This window comes from Trematomus bernacchii, unplaced genomic scaffold (assembly GCF_902827165.1).
Source record: "Trematomus bernacchii unplaced genomic scaffold, fTreBer1.1, whole genome shotgun sequence".
NCBI lineage: Eukaryota > Metazoa > Chordata > Actinopteri > Perciformes > Nototheniidae > Trematomus > Trematomus bernacchii.
Window position 1 is genome coordinate 1,070,537 of NW_022987792.1, and position 16,612 is coordinate 1,087,148.

A 16,612-nucleotide genomic window follows, 5' to 3' on the forward strand; every position below is an offset into this window, starting at 1 on the left:
GTGTGTGTGTGTGTGTGTGTGTGTGTGTCTCATATAGTATTCATCTCAGGCTTCTCTAGTTTGCTGAAAGAGGACGGGCTCGATGGATTTGCAAAAATATAAGGATTATAAGGTTGTAAGCAGAGGGGGGAAGTAACTCAGTACATTTACTTAAGTGTTAAGTACAATTTTTGAGATACTTGTACTTTACTTGAGTATTTCTATTTTATGCTACTCTGTACTTCGACTCCACTACAGCTCAGAGTAAGAATGTATTGCTTATATTACAGTATCTCAATATATATTTATATAATTGTAACCCATGAAACTTGATACATATTATACACCAGATTATCCTAATATTTAAAGAACTGTTCAGAAAAATGTTGGACTGGATTTCTCCTCTGTAGTCCGGGGACAGATGTTGCAAAGTCTTGACTAAAAACAATCGTGACATTTAAAAAATAACAAGGTAATAAAGTCAATAGAAATAGACAACATAGACTGTTGTTGACTGTTTCTGTGTCTAAAATAAGAAGTACTTAATTGATCCTAATTTGGGAAATGTTTGCGTTGCAGCAGCACGAAAAGGAATTGTACAATACAAATTAAAAGACTATAAATAAACAATCCAAAATGTAAACCTCTCAAATAGAAATAAAATAGCATTAAAAAAGTAAAAAATATACATGTCAGGGTTCTTACGGTCATTGAAAACCTGGAAAAGTCATGGAAATTCAAAATGCTAATTCCAGGCCCTGGAAAAGTTATGGAAAACAATATTTTTTCCAAAGTTTTAGAAAAGTCATGGAAATGTAACTAAAGTTGCATCAAATATAATTTATATTTTATCTAATCGCCAAAATAGTAATACTATAATGATAATAAACACTGTATCGTATAGTAATGAAACGTAAAATGGCATTTAACTGACGAGGTATTTTGCTGGTGAGAGATTTTAGTTGCTTTAGCGTGGAGAAGCTAGTAAGCCTACTACATGATAGGCACAACATGTTTCATATGCAGACCTTATTTTCCTGTTCCATGTTCAAATAAACCTGAAAAAGTGTATGAACCCTGACATGTGGAAATACAACATAGACTGTTGTTGACTTTTGCTGTGTCCAAACCCTGTAAATTAAGAGGGGGTTGTGTTGTTTACAATTGTTGGACTGGATTTTTCATCTGTAGTCCCTGGACAGATGTTGCAAAGTCTGACTCAAAACCATTATGACCTTTGGATAATAACAAGGTAATAACGTCAATAGAATAAGACTGTTGCTGTGTCTAAGAGTTTCTAATGTGTGCGTTGCAGCAGCATGAAAACAATGCATTGTACTGTACAATAGAGAAATTAAAAGACTATAAAGTCAACAGAAATAGAAACGTGCCACATTTGTTGTTGACTCTTGTGTTGTCCAAACCCTGTGAAGTAAAAGGAGCCTGTGTCTGTTTCTGATGTGCTGGCCCCGCAGGTGGCTCCCGAGGTGTGGGTTTCATCCGCTTTGATAAGAGGATAGAGGCTGAGGAGGCCATCAAGGGTCTGAACGGACAGAAGCCCTCCGGCGCCGCAGAGCCCATCACCGTCAAGTTCGCCAACAACCCCAGCCAGAAGACCAGCCAAGCCCTCCTGTCACAACTCTACCAGTCCCCCAACCGCAGATACCCCGGACCCCTGCACCACCAGGCCCAGAGGTTCAGGTGAGTGCTGGGGAAAGAGATGTTCATGGAGGAGGAAGAGAGACGAGAGGGTGGGAAAGGGTCTAGAGTTATATTGGGTAGATGGTTGTAAATAATGTGTATTTAATGCAGAGTTTCCCCACCTTCAAGGTTCAAGGCTTGTATTGTCATGTGTAGCTACAGTGTAGTTATGACAATGAACATCTGAGGTCACAGGCTCCTCCAACAGTGCAATAAAACAGATGAAATAGTGGGAAGTAAATCAAATAGAATATAATAGAAATTGTGCAGAATAGTCTATATACAAGTAATTGGGAGCTCAGCCAGTGTAAGGGTTGCTCATATTCATTTGGTGACCCCACCACAATTGTTGCTTGATAACCAATGTTAGACGTTTAAAATGTGTCAGATAGTTGTGAAGATGAAGGACTTATTTTCGATTACAAAAGTCCCATTCATTTTCCCCATAAAACATTTTAAAGTGATTCGCTGCAGGAGCTCTTGTAAGACTTGGATTGACCTCTCAGAGTCAGATTCAAGATGAGTAGTAGTTTGAAGATCTACATTTGAAGATATTGGATTCTTAATATAAGTTAATCAAATAGTCAAATGCTTGTGTACATAGAAAAAACCGTAACGTTAGAAGTTAAGCTAGAAACTCACGGTGCATTTTGGCAATAACTTTACCAGAGCTTTAAAATGTGTTCATGGAGGAGGAAGAGAGACATGAGAGGGTGGGAGAGAGTCCAGACAGTGGTGAAGACTTATATTGGGTATATGGTTTTAAATAATGTGTACTTAATGCAGAGTTTCCCCACCGTTGGAGCTCAGCCAGTGTAAGGGTTTCTCATGTTCATACAGTGACCCCACCTAAATTCTTGATTGATAACCAATGTTAGAAGTTTGGGTTCCCATTCATTTTCTCCATTAAACATTTAAAGTGACTCACTGCAGGAGCTCTTTTAACACTTGGATTGACCTCTCATAGAGTCAGATTCAAGATGAGTAGTAGTTTGAAGATCTACATTTGAAGATATTGGATTCCTAATACAAATAAATAAAATAGTCAAATCTACAAGCAGTCAAAAAAACGTGACGTTAGAAGTCTAGCTAGACACCCAATGTGTATTTTGGCCTTATTTTCCAGAGCTTAAGATTGTGTGTTAAAATAATAATGGCCAGTAAGGGTATCACGAGAACCGATACCTAACTCACTGCCACACAAAAAAATATGTGAAGGTACCGGTACTTGCTTTTCCACAGTACTGTAGGTACCATGAGTAAGTCATAAATTGTGTTCTGGATGCAGTAAACTCACTATGGAAACATCCAGGGGACGCACCCAATTTTTTTCCTAGTAATTCTACATTTTGAACAACAAATTGATGTTGAAATTGTCAGGAGGAGAACTGGTTAAAAGAGGTTCAATAGAGTTGCATTAAAGTGCATTCATGCTACATTTAGTAAAATTAACTATTGAGCAAAGATGAATTATGTTGTGAGGATGTGTTCAATTGTAATCGAGTAAAATGATGGCTTTGTGGAGAAACTTCAACACTATTTATCAACAATATAATATGTATATTATATTGGGAATTAATTATTAGAGAGGGAACAGTAAGAAATTAAAAGGAGTTCATTTGGAAGTTCATGGAAGTTATGTGTTTGTTTTTGGTGTTAACCATGGATAAGATAATTGTGACATATCACTGGAACTGGTATCGTGACACTCTTAATGGCCATATCGTTAACATTTAAGCATAACCAGGAGCCTTTAAATGTGAAATCAGAGAGGGATATAAACTTTCCACGATCAGCATCTGCTCCTACTCACCAGCCCTACTTAGCTCATGATGTAACGAAATGAAACACAAAATGCTCGGGGCTTAAAAGGATGAAGAATAAGAACGGGGTCACCAGGAACATTTGCCCAAAAGGTTGGAAATCTCCAGGTTCAGGAGTTCAAGTTCAGAGTGCTGGAAAGCAGCCGACATTTAGACACAGTGATACACAGCATCATGATTTCTAAAACAAGTATAAGGTATAAAAACTTCAGTGGGTTCGCTATCATTAAAAGAAACACAGGATTGCTATTTAACATCATCAGTTTCATTCTCGATGGCAATTGTTCTCGGTTTATGTAACGATAAATGAGTTTTATCCACCACATCTGTTCTAAACAACAAGCCTGATTTGGAAAACATTCGCACCAAATGCAATTTAAAACGTCGGGGGATGTTACACCTACAGGAAGAGAGCATGAGTCACAGCAGAATCTTATCTACCAGCAGTGATGCACTTTTTTTCTCCTGTGAACATTTATTTCAGAAAACAAGTCCCCCCCCCTCCCCTTCCTTTTGAACAACAGGTGTGAGCTCTGCAGCCGACGCAGGTGTCGATACATCAAACTGTGCGGGTCCACCCAGATTAGAGAGGATCTGTTCATAAGAGACTGTGGGGTTCTGTCGTTCACAACTACGTATTTCCCCTCATTTCATCATGCTGCCATCCTGTCAACACATCCCAGAACGCTGCCTGTGAGGGCTAAACAACATGTATTTGGATTGTTGTAAATGTTAATCAAACGTTCCCGTACTAATTTAAAGCCCACATTTGGCATCATGTGGTCACATTAGGCACAGAACTGCAAATTGTCTCACTTCAAATAGATCTTTTTAAAAGCATAAATGAAATACTGCCCTGCGTAAGAAGCTGGAGTTATGTCGGAGAGACTAATGTTTTTAATCCAATGAACATTTGGCAAATCAAAACAAATGATACCCAATTAAATTTAAGGATTTAGGGTTTAACCTCGATTCAATCTAATTAAATAGAGTGCATATTAAGCACTTCAAGTCTTTTCCAAAACGACAAGCTGTACCTTATCATATACAGTATTTGTATATGCTGTATATATGGCATACATATAGTCATGTCCTGTCACTCGCTAATGACACAAACAAGTATTTGTCTTTCATGTAAACGTTAGCTATCAGGGCTCAAATCACGCTAACTTCCACTTTAACAAAACACGACACAGAAACAAGCGATGGCACAACGACGCTATCATCCGATCCAACGAGGAGCATTTTCTGAATTGGGAAAAGACGAGATGTGCTTATACAATTTCCCCCTCTCTTTCAATAACAGTAAGCCGGTCGTGCTGTTTACTCTCTATCAAAGTCAGCGCTCGGAAAGGTATTTTTCTGGCGGAGCGGCTTCCCTGGTGTGACACCTGAGCGATGTAGCGTGGCTGTGTGTCTGTGATACGCCAAGCCAATTTACAGGCTCTGCAGGAGAGCTGTCGCTTCTCATCTCGACTCACAGGACACTTCCTAACTGCGTCTCTGTGCTCCTGCTCCCAAACCTGCCTCGAAAAACCCCAACATTTCAGAAGTGGGAAATGTGTACGATGTATGCGCAGTTTCCCTTTCTTTCTTTTATTTCGAAATCCTTTAAAGGCAGCGCAAAAACTCCCTTATTTATCACGGTGTTCAGTCAAACCTGAGCTACCGTTTGTTCTGTTGATCTCGTAAGGAGACTTAATTAAATGTATACTAAGATACAATTTACTCAAGAAGTAAATATGCTTGTGACTCACTAAAGAATATGAAGCAAAAAGGATGTATGCCTCAAACAACCAAACTACTGTTGGTATACTATATTAAATCTAAAGTAAGATGTGAACGATTGTTTCAAAAGGTTAAAATACATATAATTAACTTGAAGCCAGAAGGATCTAATCATGTATGCCTGAAACAAAATGAAATGTAAATTAGCCCTGGGAGAAAAATCAATTAAGAGATTTAAATCTGATACTAAGTCAACACAGTATTCAGTCAAACCTGAGCCACTGTGTGTTCTAATCTAAAGTAAGATATGTGTATGTTTTAAATGTAAATACATTTAATGAACTAATAATAATAAAGCAGAAAGGATATACTTGTTTGCTTGAAACAAATGTAAATTGGCACTGGGATAGAAAATCCATTAGAAAGCTGATACTCCTGCTCTTCTCCCTGATCCGACACAGTATTCAGTCAAACCTAATACACCGTTTGATCCATCCATTTAATTTTGTACTTTTATCACTACACATTTTTATGTGTAGTGATAAAAGTACAAAATTAAATATTTGTATGTTTCAAAGATGTAATTAACAAAGAAAAGGCAAAAATATCCCCTGAAGTATTCCTCAAACGAGATTAGGTCTGGGGAAAAACCCCATTAGAGATTAGAAAGCTGATACTCCTGCTCTTCTCCCTGATCCAACATAGTATTCAGTCAGAGCTAATACACCGTTTGCACCATTTTACTCAAAAATATGTAGTGATAAAAGTATTAAATTAAATATTTGTATGTTTCAAAGATGTAATTAACAAAGAAAAGGCAAAAAGGGTTAGGGTTCAGTATGCAGTCAAACCTAATATACCGTTTGTTCCATTCTACTCAAAAATGTGTTAAAAAATGAAATATTTGTATGTTTCAAAGATACAAAATACATGTAATTAATAAAAGAAAGACAGACATATCCCCTGCAGTATGCCTGAAACAAGATTAGCTCTGGGGAAAAACCCCTTTAGAAATGATAAAAATGATACTCCTTGTTTCCAAACTTAACACATTCGTGCTGCTGCTTATAGGTAAGTGAGAAACATAATTATAAATGCATCCATCCTGTGTGACTAAACCATGTTGGCCTGCTGCAACACAAGGCGATGTATAATATGCTTTGGTCGCTCTCAAAGACCATCAAACATCTCCGACTCGAGCACAATGCAGCGAGGTCCTCCGTCGTTAACTAATGGCGCTAATTAGCAAATTAGCCTTATTATATCCGGGGCAGGAGCCAATTTTAATTGAACGGGTTTTTGTTTCAAATAAAAAGGCGGAAGACAAAAACACCCATTCCTCCATTAACGTGCATTGAGAGAAAGAACAAAAGGCGCCATTGTTTATGTGGAGCTTGGAGAGGCAGTGTGAAAAGCTGCCGGAGTGTGTGTGTGGGGAGCGAGCATCGGTGTGCGTGAGGTGGAGAGAGAGGCAGCAGCAGGTTGTTTTGTTGTGGCCCTTCGGCATGGCGTCCAGCAGATGTCCTCCCGCGCCTCTGAGCATCCTCTACAATTGACTCATTTACCCACAAAGCAGCCTGTTTGTTCGCTTCCCACGTAATGAGCTAATTACTGCTTTAATGACTCCGTAGACCCCTTCCACTACTATCTTGTCCTTTGTTTTAGGGCTCTTAATTCAGGGTTATATCAGCGGGGAGAAAAGGGCAACAGAGCAGACACACCCGATAATAAGTAGGCCTACAAAATACAAAAATAGCTTGAAAAATACAAAAATGAATTAATCAATTATCTTCAACGTGGGGATTTCTTTGAAAGGACGTATGACTAGATGACTTTTTTATTAAATGCATCTTAAAGGTTTAAATAAATAAAAATCAATACTTGCAGCTTGTAAATAATATTTAAAACATGTTATTGCTGTGCGTTGGTGTCCTGATCATCAGTACTAAGATTTCTTATTTATAAGGTACTTAACATCAATTACCTGGCACCCAGTTGTTTTATTGTCCCTGATTAAAAGATCTGTTATCTCTAACATGCAATTCGATTTTAAATAATCATTGTTAATAGTATTGCGATTATTCTTGAACAAGTTATTAAATAAAACCCTTCACAACCTAATTGCCCACCTAATTAAAATCAAATAATAATGAAGTTGTTTATTCATCATGTGAGAATGCCAGCTTCTCATTGTAGAAGATTAAGCCTGACTACAGTATGTTGTGATAAAACATTTAAAGATAAGACGTTAATGCTGTGTAGAAGCTAATGCTTGTTGACTGGAAGAGACAAGGAGGAGCAGCGGGGCTAGTGGAGTCAAAGTCAGAGAGTTTTTAAGTGTTTTCAGGAGGAACGAGGTGTCGCTGGCCAGCTGTTGCTCAATAAGCCGTGGCCTCTGTCCATTAGGCCGGAGGAGTTAATAAGACATGAGACAGGCCAGACCCAAGTGAGGAATGAAGGTCATTGAGTCAGCAGACTGCATCCATCCAAGAGGGCCAATATTTCATACAGCCCACAGGTTTCTGAAGTCCGCCTCTCACACACACACTTAAATGTACCCTTCAATGCAATGGCTACTAAAACCAAAACATTTCCCAAACCCTTTTAGACCGAGGGCCCTGTTTCACTAACACTTTCCATCTGACCTGTGAGCACTTAACCAGCTGACCCTGATCACGAAGACAGACATTCACAATTTCATGGCTGGTTTAATGTTCTTTGTGTTTTCTTTTGTTAGTCCACCTCATTCAAAAACATACTAATCGTCACCTCGCTCGCTCACCGTCATTCAAATGCCAAACCATTACACTGACAGAACTCTGGATCACTTCCTGTCATCAAACCCGCAATTGAGTTACGATGAATCAAAGACAATAGTCCAAGAAAATCATCTTCCAATAAAGCATTAATGTGGCTGCACAAATTGTATGTATACCTGAACGTACTGAAAGTAATTTGCCATTGCGTAGCACCATGGCTAGCCTAGCATCCTAGTAGTGCCATGTGCTATGCTATGCTAACGCCCAGCCGCCATGAGGGCTACTATATATATATATCTATATGTGATTATAATACTAAACTGTGACCAGTCCACTGCTGTCGTCTTGTATTAGTCACCAACAGTAAAGTTATGTGCCTCTCTGCTCTGGCGTAAGCTAGCGCAGGGCTATGCTATCACTGCAGTCGCCAAGCTAGTACCAGCATACTGATGGTACTGTCGCTTCATTATCCGATGATAGCATTTTCTGGTGGGGCTCCTCAGTGTAATGGGCCAACTATAGATGAGTTTGTTTGTTTTTGAGTGAGGAGGACCCTCGAGTTCCTGCAGGGACTTAACATTAGTTCCATTGAGTGAGTCGACCATCTGCCCACCATTAACCCCAGAACCCTCCTTCTCTTTACAGGCTGGACAATTTGCTTAATATGGCCTATGGCGTAAAGAGGTAATTAAAAACTTCACCCAATGCCAGATGTCCATGTTGACTCAATGATTTTTCAATATCCTTTTTCTCTGTTTTTTTTCTTCTTTTGTTAGTTTATGTTTCCTTGTATTTTTGCAGTCACTTTGCGTTTTCAATTAGTTCAAGGTCAACTGCATTTTTGGTTCTTTCATTTGTTTGTTTTCCCTCGTAAGCTTGAGTTGGTTTTTTAAAACCCTACCAACCACTTAACGGTGTTAAAAAAAAAATCTGAAAACAATTAGTGCTTGTTTTCAGTGGTGATGGATTTGCTTTGTTTTCATTATGACCCGTGCTGGTGTTGTTTGGAATGTTTTGGGTTGTTTCTGTGTACTGAATGGATTGTGTTCTCTGGTGTTAAACTCTTAATTTCTAGGTGTGTTTATTTCTACCGGATTCAGGTTCTCCTGCCTCGTCACCCCACAGTTATAGCTCAGAATCAAACCTTCATAAAAAGGAGCCATTTTGAATTGGTCTCTCCGATTGAACACATTATCATGAGAATAAAACCTTTGTATATCCACTTTTAACTATGTATCCAATCCTTTATTGGATGGATACATAGGTTCAGTGGAAGCAATGACAAAACTATAAATTGCCTTATATCTTTGGCTGAGATAAGTAGAGAAAAGACGCAGGATGAGGCGGGATGAACCTGGATCCCTGCTGGAAACAGGGAATGCTGTTTCACTGCAGACAGCTCCAGCTTTGCTCGGCACTGCTCTGCTCAAATTCCTTCCTTTCGCCTCCATGTTTCATTTTGCTTTCTCGCTACCTTAGGTCTTACATAACCCCGAGCAGCAGCCACTGTGGTGATAGATGTTTCATGCGCTGACAGTGGCATCTTGCATGTTGCAAGCACAGGGGACACCATCTGAAGTCAGCTTAGCAACTCAAACAGGGAGGAAGCTTTAGCTCCAGAGAAATGTTCCCTTAGCGAGTTCCCGGGAAAAGCTATAATTGTGTTCAACCCTCACTGCCTCCCATGCCCGATAAGCACTTTAAGTCGTAACATAATTTTCTTAAGATGAAAATAGTGTGCGATTCAGCCGTCCTGATTGCAAAGCATGCTACCAAGTTAGAAGTGCTTTCCGGTGATCTGAGGTTATTATTTGAAAGGAAAGAGAAGAAAGGTGTTAAGAGCTGGAGATGGTTCGCTTTAAAATGGACAGAATAGATATCTGGTCAGCTACACTGTTGCTATGCAACCCCTGGTCTCGTCTGTAACATTGGTTAGTGTTTGGTCCCGCTCTGATGGGTACGCTCGCATGCACGCTTGCACACACAGACACACAACTCCACGTCCTCACAGTGGAGAGTGTTAGCCAGCCTCCAAACCGTCACACTCTCACAATCCTCCACACATACAGTACTCCGGCTTTTGCATATAAATCACCCGGGAGTTTTTTCCGCGCCCAGCAGGAGAGGCCTGAACCCAGCCGAGCATATCAGACGAGTCCTCGACGCCATGAAGCCAGTTTAGATTCTTCATATTGGAGAAAATATTCTCAACAATACATCTCGGCCATGGAGAGATATGTGTGAGACAAAGGAATCTTTTATAACACTGTTTTCTGCAGGGGGAATATAAAGAAAATCCCTTCTATCTTTATCATACCGAAAGATATAGTACCATAATCTGTTCACTTACTTTACACACTAAAAGAAAGTCCAATCAGAGCTTTTACAGTAACCCTAGGTGCTTGTATTACGTGCACGGCTACGACAATGGCCAGAAGCAAACTCTGCGAGACCAAAGTCATGCAGGAAGGTCGCAGTGATTGCCGGCCATATATAGTCACTGGAGAGAGAGAGGGGTGCTATCGATCAGTGCCACCGGCTCACGAAGAGAACAGAACACCCTGCAGACTGTGGGAGGAATACACTTTGTACCTTAATGCCACTAGGCTGCAAAGTGCTTCCATTTAGTTTGCTCCCCTCTTCCCTCCCTCCCTTTTCTCTTAAGAAAGCAGCCTTCTCTGAGACAGCTGCAGCAAAGCGGAAATATCAATTAAAGCACGCCCAATAATGCCTATAGTCGTTTCTTGAAGAGAGGTGGAATAAGAAATGAACATTTTGATCTCATTTACCTTTTATTTAAAAGTGGGGTTTTTTTTTTGTTCCTCCTTTCCCTTTCCCTTTGAGCGGAAAGGCAATTAAGTGAAGTCAACTGAGGATTCAAATCTCTTGCATCACAAGAAAAAGAGGGAAAATTATGAGGCGAATGAGAACAGATTTAGCCGTGATGGCGTGATCTTTGATGGATTCCTAGCATCGCTTCAATTCAACAACTTCCTGCAATTTAGCTCCTAAAAGAGCCACTCAAGGACACAAAGACTGAACCTTCGTCTGCATCTCCTTCAGCAGAGAAACAGCTCGGCACGCTGCGCTGTCGTCACTCCTGACAGGAGGCCTCTCAGAATTGAGGAGCTCATTTAGTAGTAGCTATGGAGACACACATCCACTAACCTCTGCATGAACACACATGCCCTTTCAATAAAGCCCCATGCAGATGCACCCTAGTTCAGACGGGGTTTGGAGATCAGCTTTTTGGAGTTTGGTCAGAAAACTAGGGAAGCTTGTTATTTCTTAAGGCTGTAGAAAGTAGCTGGCGAGCGTCATGGCAAGCTTTTAGATTTTTAAGGAGGATTATGTTTAAGAACGTGGCTCTCAAAAGACTAATCGACATGTTTTTCACCGGTTTATGGCCATTTCATGAACAGTACATGCAGACATTAAGTTCACCCGTCCACCTCGACTCTCCATTAACACTCCCTCTTGTCTCTCCCCCCTTCTTCTGCTCTCCCTCTCCTCTCAGGTTCTCCCCTATCACCATTGACAGCATGACCAGCCTGGTGGGCATGAACATCCCCGGGCACACGGGCACCGGGTGGTGCATCTTCGTGTACAACCTGTCCCCGGACTCGGATGAGAGCGTGCTCTGGCAGCTGTTCGGGCCCTTCGGAGCCGTCAACAACGTGAAGGTGATCCGCGACTTCAACACCAACAAGTGCAAAGGCTTCGGCTTCGTCACCATGACGAATTACGACGAGGCGGCCATGGCCATCGCCAGTCTCAACGGCTACAGGTTGGGCGACCGCGTCTTGCAAGTCTCCTTCAAGACCAACAAGACACACAAGTCCTGAACTTTAACAGGTAGAAGCAGTTGCCCTGCGACTTTGTCTGCTCCCAAATTGCCCCCAACCTCACCCCCCCTCCTCCCCCCGTCCCTTAGCCCCTTCAGTCACTACCACCCTCTACTACAGCCATCCAACACAGCAAACTCAAACTCCAACCGGAACACAAAGCAACCAACAAACCATCAAATAAATTGAACTAGAAATGGCTTATATTATAACTTTGGACCTATAAGCCAATGTTGCCTAAGTATTACAAAAATGAAATGATGAAAATGTTCATACGTTTTTCGGAGGCTCCTGTGATAATGCAGGCTTCCCTTTGTTGTATATTCTTTCTGTTCGTTGTGGTTGTTTCAATGAGTTTTCTCTCTTCTGTGTAAACAGTAGCAAATCCCTGTATCCCCTAATTTCAGAGAAGAGAATGTCCTTTTTAGATTGAAAACCTTTTCTCTGTCTTGATTCAGGATTTGTTTTTCTTTTGTAAATCCGGATCCACTGTCGTTAGTATTATATACCTCCCTGTCGGTGAAAGGGAGGAGGCTCTTTTTTAAATTGGTGAACCATTCATTCATTTTTAGTGTGTATCAAAAACGTCCCCTTATCGATTATTAAATGGGATTCCACAGTCCCGGTAACTCTGATGTAGAAAAAAAAAAGAATTTCTAACATAATGTCTTTCCTCACTGGGGTTCAGGGAGATGGGGCGAGGGAGGGGATGGGTTAGCTTTCCTGATGACACGTAATTTAAGAGAAAAAAATAACACTGTTGCCAAAGAGAAGATCTCTTTGCTTGAAACAAATGCGTTTAGAAAAAGATAAAAATGAAGAGAAAGAAGATCTATTTTTATAAATGATAATTAAAAGAATAATTATTGAAGAATTTTTACAAGAATCTGGATTTGAAAAAAGAGAAAAATATTTTGACTGGCTAACTAGGGGGGGCCGGGGCGGGAGGGGGGGGACACCACCTTGTCTTGTCGTTCTGCCGTGGTACTTTATAGGATCGAAGGTCTGCTTGTTTTTTGGGGAATCCAAGTTGGAGGTGATTTTGTAGATGGAAGGGATGCAAACCGAGGCAGGTGATTTTGGTAATTTTTCACATATGTACTAGTGCGTAATTATTCAACAGCGATACCCAAAAGGGAAGGGAGTGGGGTCTTTCCGAGGCCCAACCATCCTTATAGTCCAGAGCCCAAAGCAAGAAGACCCTTTGTCCACTTGTTTTCGCCATCGAGTCAATATGGGATATCAGTAAATAGATATATACACATCTATCCATTTAGAGAGCATACTATACATTACCTATATCATTTTTCTTCGCTCTGCGTTTGTGAATTTGAAAAGAACTTCCTTTTAGCGATCAACAGTAGGTGCTATACTACATTATTCACATATCTTAAATATCCAAGTTTGTTGTTCTATGTGTTGTTTAAAGATAAAAAAAATACTTCGATGTTGGCATTGAATTGAGCTGCTGTTCTTTGTTTAATATTTGTTTATTGTTAAGCCCAAAAGAATCTGGTGAGACGATTTCTTTGCTGAAAAACCAGATGATTGATTTTGTTGGGCCTTGTAAGAATCACTGAACTTTGAGTTGGTATCTTTTTGGTTTGGCTTGCTGACTTTTTAGGTTACTTGCTGAGCGTGAAACGTTTGTCAACACTAAATGATGATTAGCTAGTTCCGTTAGTCTAGATATTTGTTTCCTTAAAAAGGATCTATGACAACTGTGTCTTTATTTGCTGTGTACAAATAGATGATATATATATATACATATATAGTCTACATTTGTTTTACAATATCTACTGTACGATATGAGTTGTCACTGTTCTTTTGTTTGAGCTTGTCTTTTTCATATGACAACTTATTATGAAGTGGTGGTTCAGTTACTTAGAAAAACTTGTGAGGAAACTGTTCAATTGTTGTCATGTTGCTTGTGGAGAAAAAAAAAAGATTTGGATTAACTTTCAGTTAGCTAACCGCGGCAAAAGAAACCGAACAAAAGCTTAGAATATAACTGTATTTGTTTACTTACTTATCTATTTTTTAAGACTATTTATTTTTTCTATTTATTTGTATTTATTCAATATTTATTAATTGGTTTATTTATCTGTGTATTTATGTATTTATTTGTTTCATTGTCTGTGTATTTGCGTGATTCTGGTACAGGGAGGGGGCGTTTCTGAGCAAAAGGGAACAAAGCGACTAGTGGAGCGGCTCGTCCAGTAGTCCACTGCACTGAGAGAACTTTTAGTACGTTCGTGCTTTGTACCAATATATCAAAATTACAATATAAAAAATCTAAAAGTCAAGAAAACTGAAAAAAATGTCTGGAGGGTTGGGGGACGCTCTTCCCTTATTACTAGAAACAGTTACTCGCTATGCATAACCTAGTTAATAGTTACATTTGCTATTGCTTTTTTCTTGTCTTGTTCAAATGAAATCTTTAGATCTTTTTCAATAAAGTTTAGTCTTAATAGAATGTTATAAACAGTCGTTCTGGTTCAATATAACCTGTGATAAGTTTGTGTTGTTCTAAAAAGCCACTCCGTCCACACCCTCCCTCCACTTACTACCGCTTTGTGATGAAACCTTATGCAAAAATGTGGGTCTGAAAGCATCGTTTTCAGTTTTCAGTGAAACATTTTATATAACATCCAGCTCTTGGAGGCTTGGGCACATAACATTTTAAAAAAACGGGAGCAAATGCCCATTGTTGTTTGAGGGTCATTCATTGCACTGGACTAAAAAATCGGTCACTTAAGAGTCAAAACTTATTTTTAAAAATCATGTTTTCAAATGACATACCAACAAATCTAAAAAAAAGAAAAAAAACAGAAATTGTTACCATTGCACACCAACTGTGATTTACAGCAGTTGTTGCTATACTCTGGAGAAATGAAAAAGGGATTGTACCGATTCTATATTTTATATACTCTAATATGATATATATTATATATTTTGAAAGGTGAAAGGGAATGGTTCCAGAAGTATAAATATGCGGAATTGGATTATTTTGTTTGTTGTTAAGACTTGAAAACATGAAGGAGGTGTGCGGAGAGCATTTCAAACACTCAGACGCATGCTCGCATAGGGACATCCTCCTCTCTCACACCTCAGTCATCTGACAGGCCGGCTCATCTATATCCTCATCGCCATCCCGTCGTCATCCAATCACATAGTTTTATAACGTCATTAACGGCAACAAACCCACCCACCCACCCACCAACAGACCAACCAGACCCTTCACGCTCCCCGCCGCCGTCGGGAGCTTGAATTATGCAACGACCCCAGTAGAATGTTGTTCTGACGTGTGAACTAATTTCCTACACTTGTATGACTTTTGAACTCTTACGATGCGTGCCTGTGTTTCCGCCTAGACCCTGTGTGCACATGTGTGAGTGTGTGCGCATGTGTGCATGTTTGTATGCATGTTCCTTTTATGTAGTTGTGTGCCGTGTCCTCATTATGTGTGTTGGCGTGGTTACGTGTTTGTGATTGTGTGTGTGCGATTGGGGTCTGTTTTGTGCACATGTATACTTAGTATATGTGTGAATCCCTGAGTGAACGTGTGTGTGTGTGTGTGTGTGTGTGTGTGTGTGTGTGTGTGTGTGTGTGTGTGTGTGTGTGTGTGTGTGTGTGTGTGTGTGTGTGTGTGTGTGTGTGTGTGTGTGTGTGTGCTGAAACATGGGGCTGCGTCACCTCGCTCTATGCCCACCCCTATGGCTCACACCATCCCCTGTAGCGCCTTATAGTGGCAGCCTGCCAGTAGGAACAACGCAGCCAGTAGTGGAGGAGGGAAGGTGAACAGAGGAACTCGGCTCTTCTTGTCAGTTTTCATTTGTTTTCCTCCTGAGACGTGTTTGTTTACTATCTGAAAAATCTATAAACGAAATCTTTAAAGACAAAAAAGACGAAAAAATGTTCACAGGGCCCCATGACCGCGGCTCTCTCTACTCTCTCCTGCTTATGTTATTACTTAACAATTATCAATGATGATTATTATGATTATTATTGCTATTATTCTTAGTATTCTTATTCTTATTATTAATCCAATTACTGCGATGAATGACTTCATGTTATCCTTGCTAGTTTAGGTCATTTCTGAAACTGGAAACAAAATAAAAATCTTGCTGTAAATGTTCGTTTTTTCTTTTTCATAAAACTGTTGTGTTTGAATTATTTGTACTTTTGAATGTTGGGACAATAAAATGAGGTGTTAAGAGCTTGGATGTTTCTTGTTGTGATGAATGAAGCACTTCAATATAATACACTTTTATAAGGGGACATCTTACCACTCACTTGTTATTGGTTGGATTCAATACGGGAAATCTAAAAGGGTTTAATGATAATTCAGCTCATTAATAAAGCTTACACAACGAGACGTTGACTAAATATTTTTGACCTTTGTAGCGTACATTGAAATAAGCATGAACGAATCAACAATTTAGGCTGACAATGTGCAGCAACTTCAATAACATATATCATTTTTGAGGCATAACAAAACAAGCAAGATTTGATAGTTTGCCATTTCCACACATTTTAATATTTACGGCTTTTTTATAGTTCTTTGAAAATGTATAATTTTTGCACAACATGAGTCTTTTGAGGCAGTAATCTTTGGCTCAGAGGAATTATGTATAATTAATTTAGTGTATTTTAATATGTAGGTGTGTTGAGGTTTATCATTTATTCATGAATTTGAATAAGTACCATTAAAGCGCTCTATGAATAACATTTAGCATTTTTATTAGAAGTGAAACAACCTATTAATCATAAGTGT

The 16,612-nt window shown here is 39.5% G+C and overlaps 1 protein-coding gene across 10 annotated transcripts in view; it reads left to right on the plus strand.

The window, feature by feature from the left end:
* The window catches only part of elavl4 (ELAV like neuron-specific RNA binding protein 4), a 98,758-nt gene extending 82,699 nt beyond the window's left edge, over window positions 1-16,059 (plus strand). For 5 of the 10 annotated variants that reach the window (XM_034149804.1, XM_034149797.1, XM_034149802.1 and 2 more), the window contains 3 exons: window positions 1,446-1,680; window positions 8,636-8,674; window positions 11,508-16,059. In XM_034149804.1, the coding sequence (XP_034005695.1) occupies window positions 1,446-1,680; window positions 8,636-8,674; window positions 11,508-11,835 (602 nt within the window). In that variant the 3' untranslated portion in view covers window positions 11,836-16,059. The remainder of the gene's footprint in view (window positions 1-1,445; window positions 1,681-8,635; window positions 8,675-11,507) is intronic. The other 5 variants (XM_034149798.1, XM_034149803.1, XM_034149801.1 and 2 more) reach the window with 3 other exon arrangements.
* Window positions 16,060-16,612: the final 553 nt, after the last annotated feature.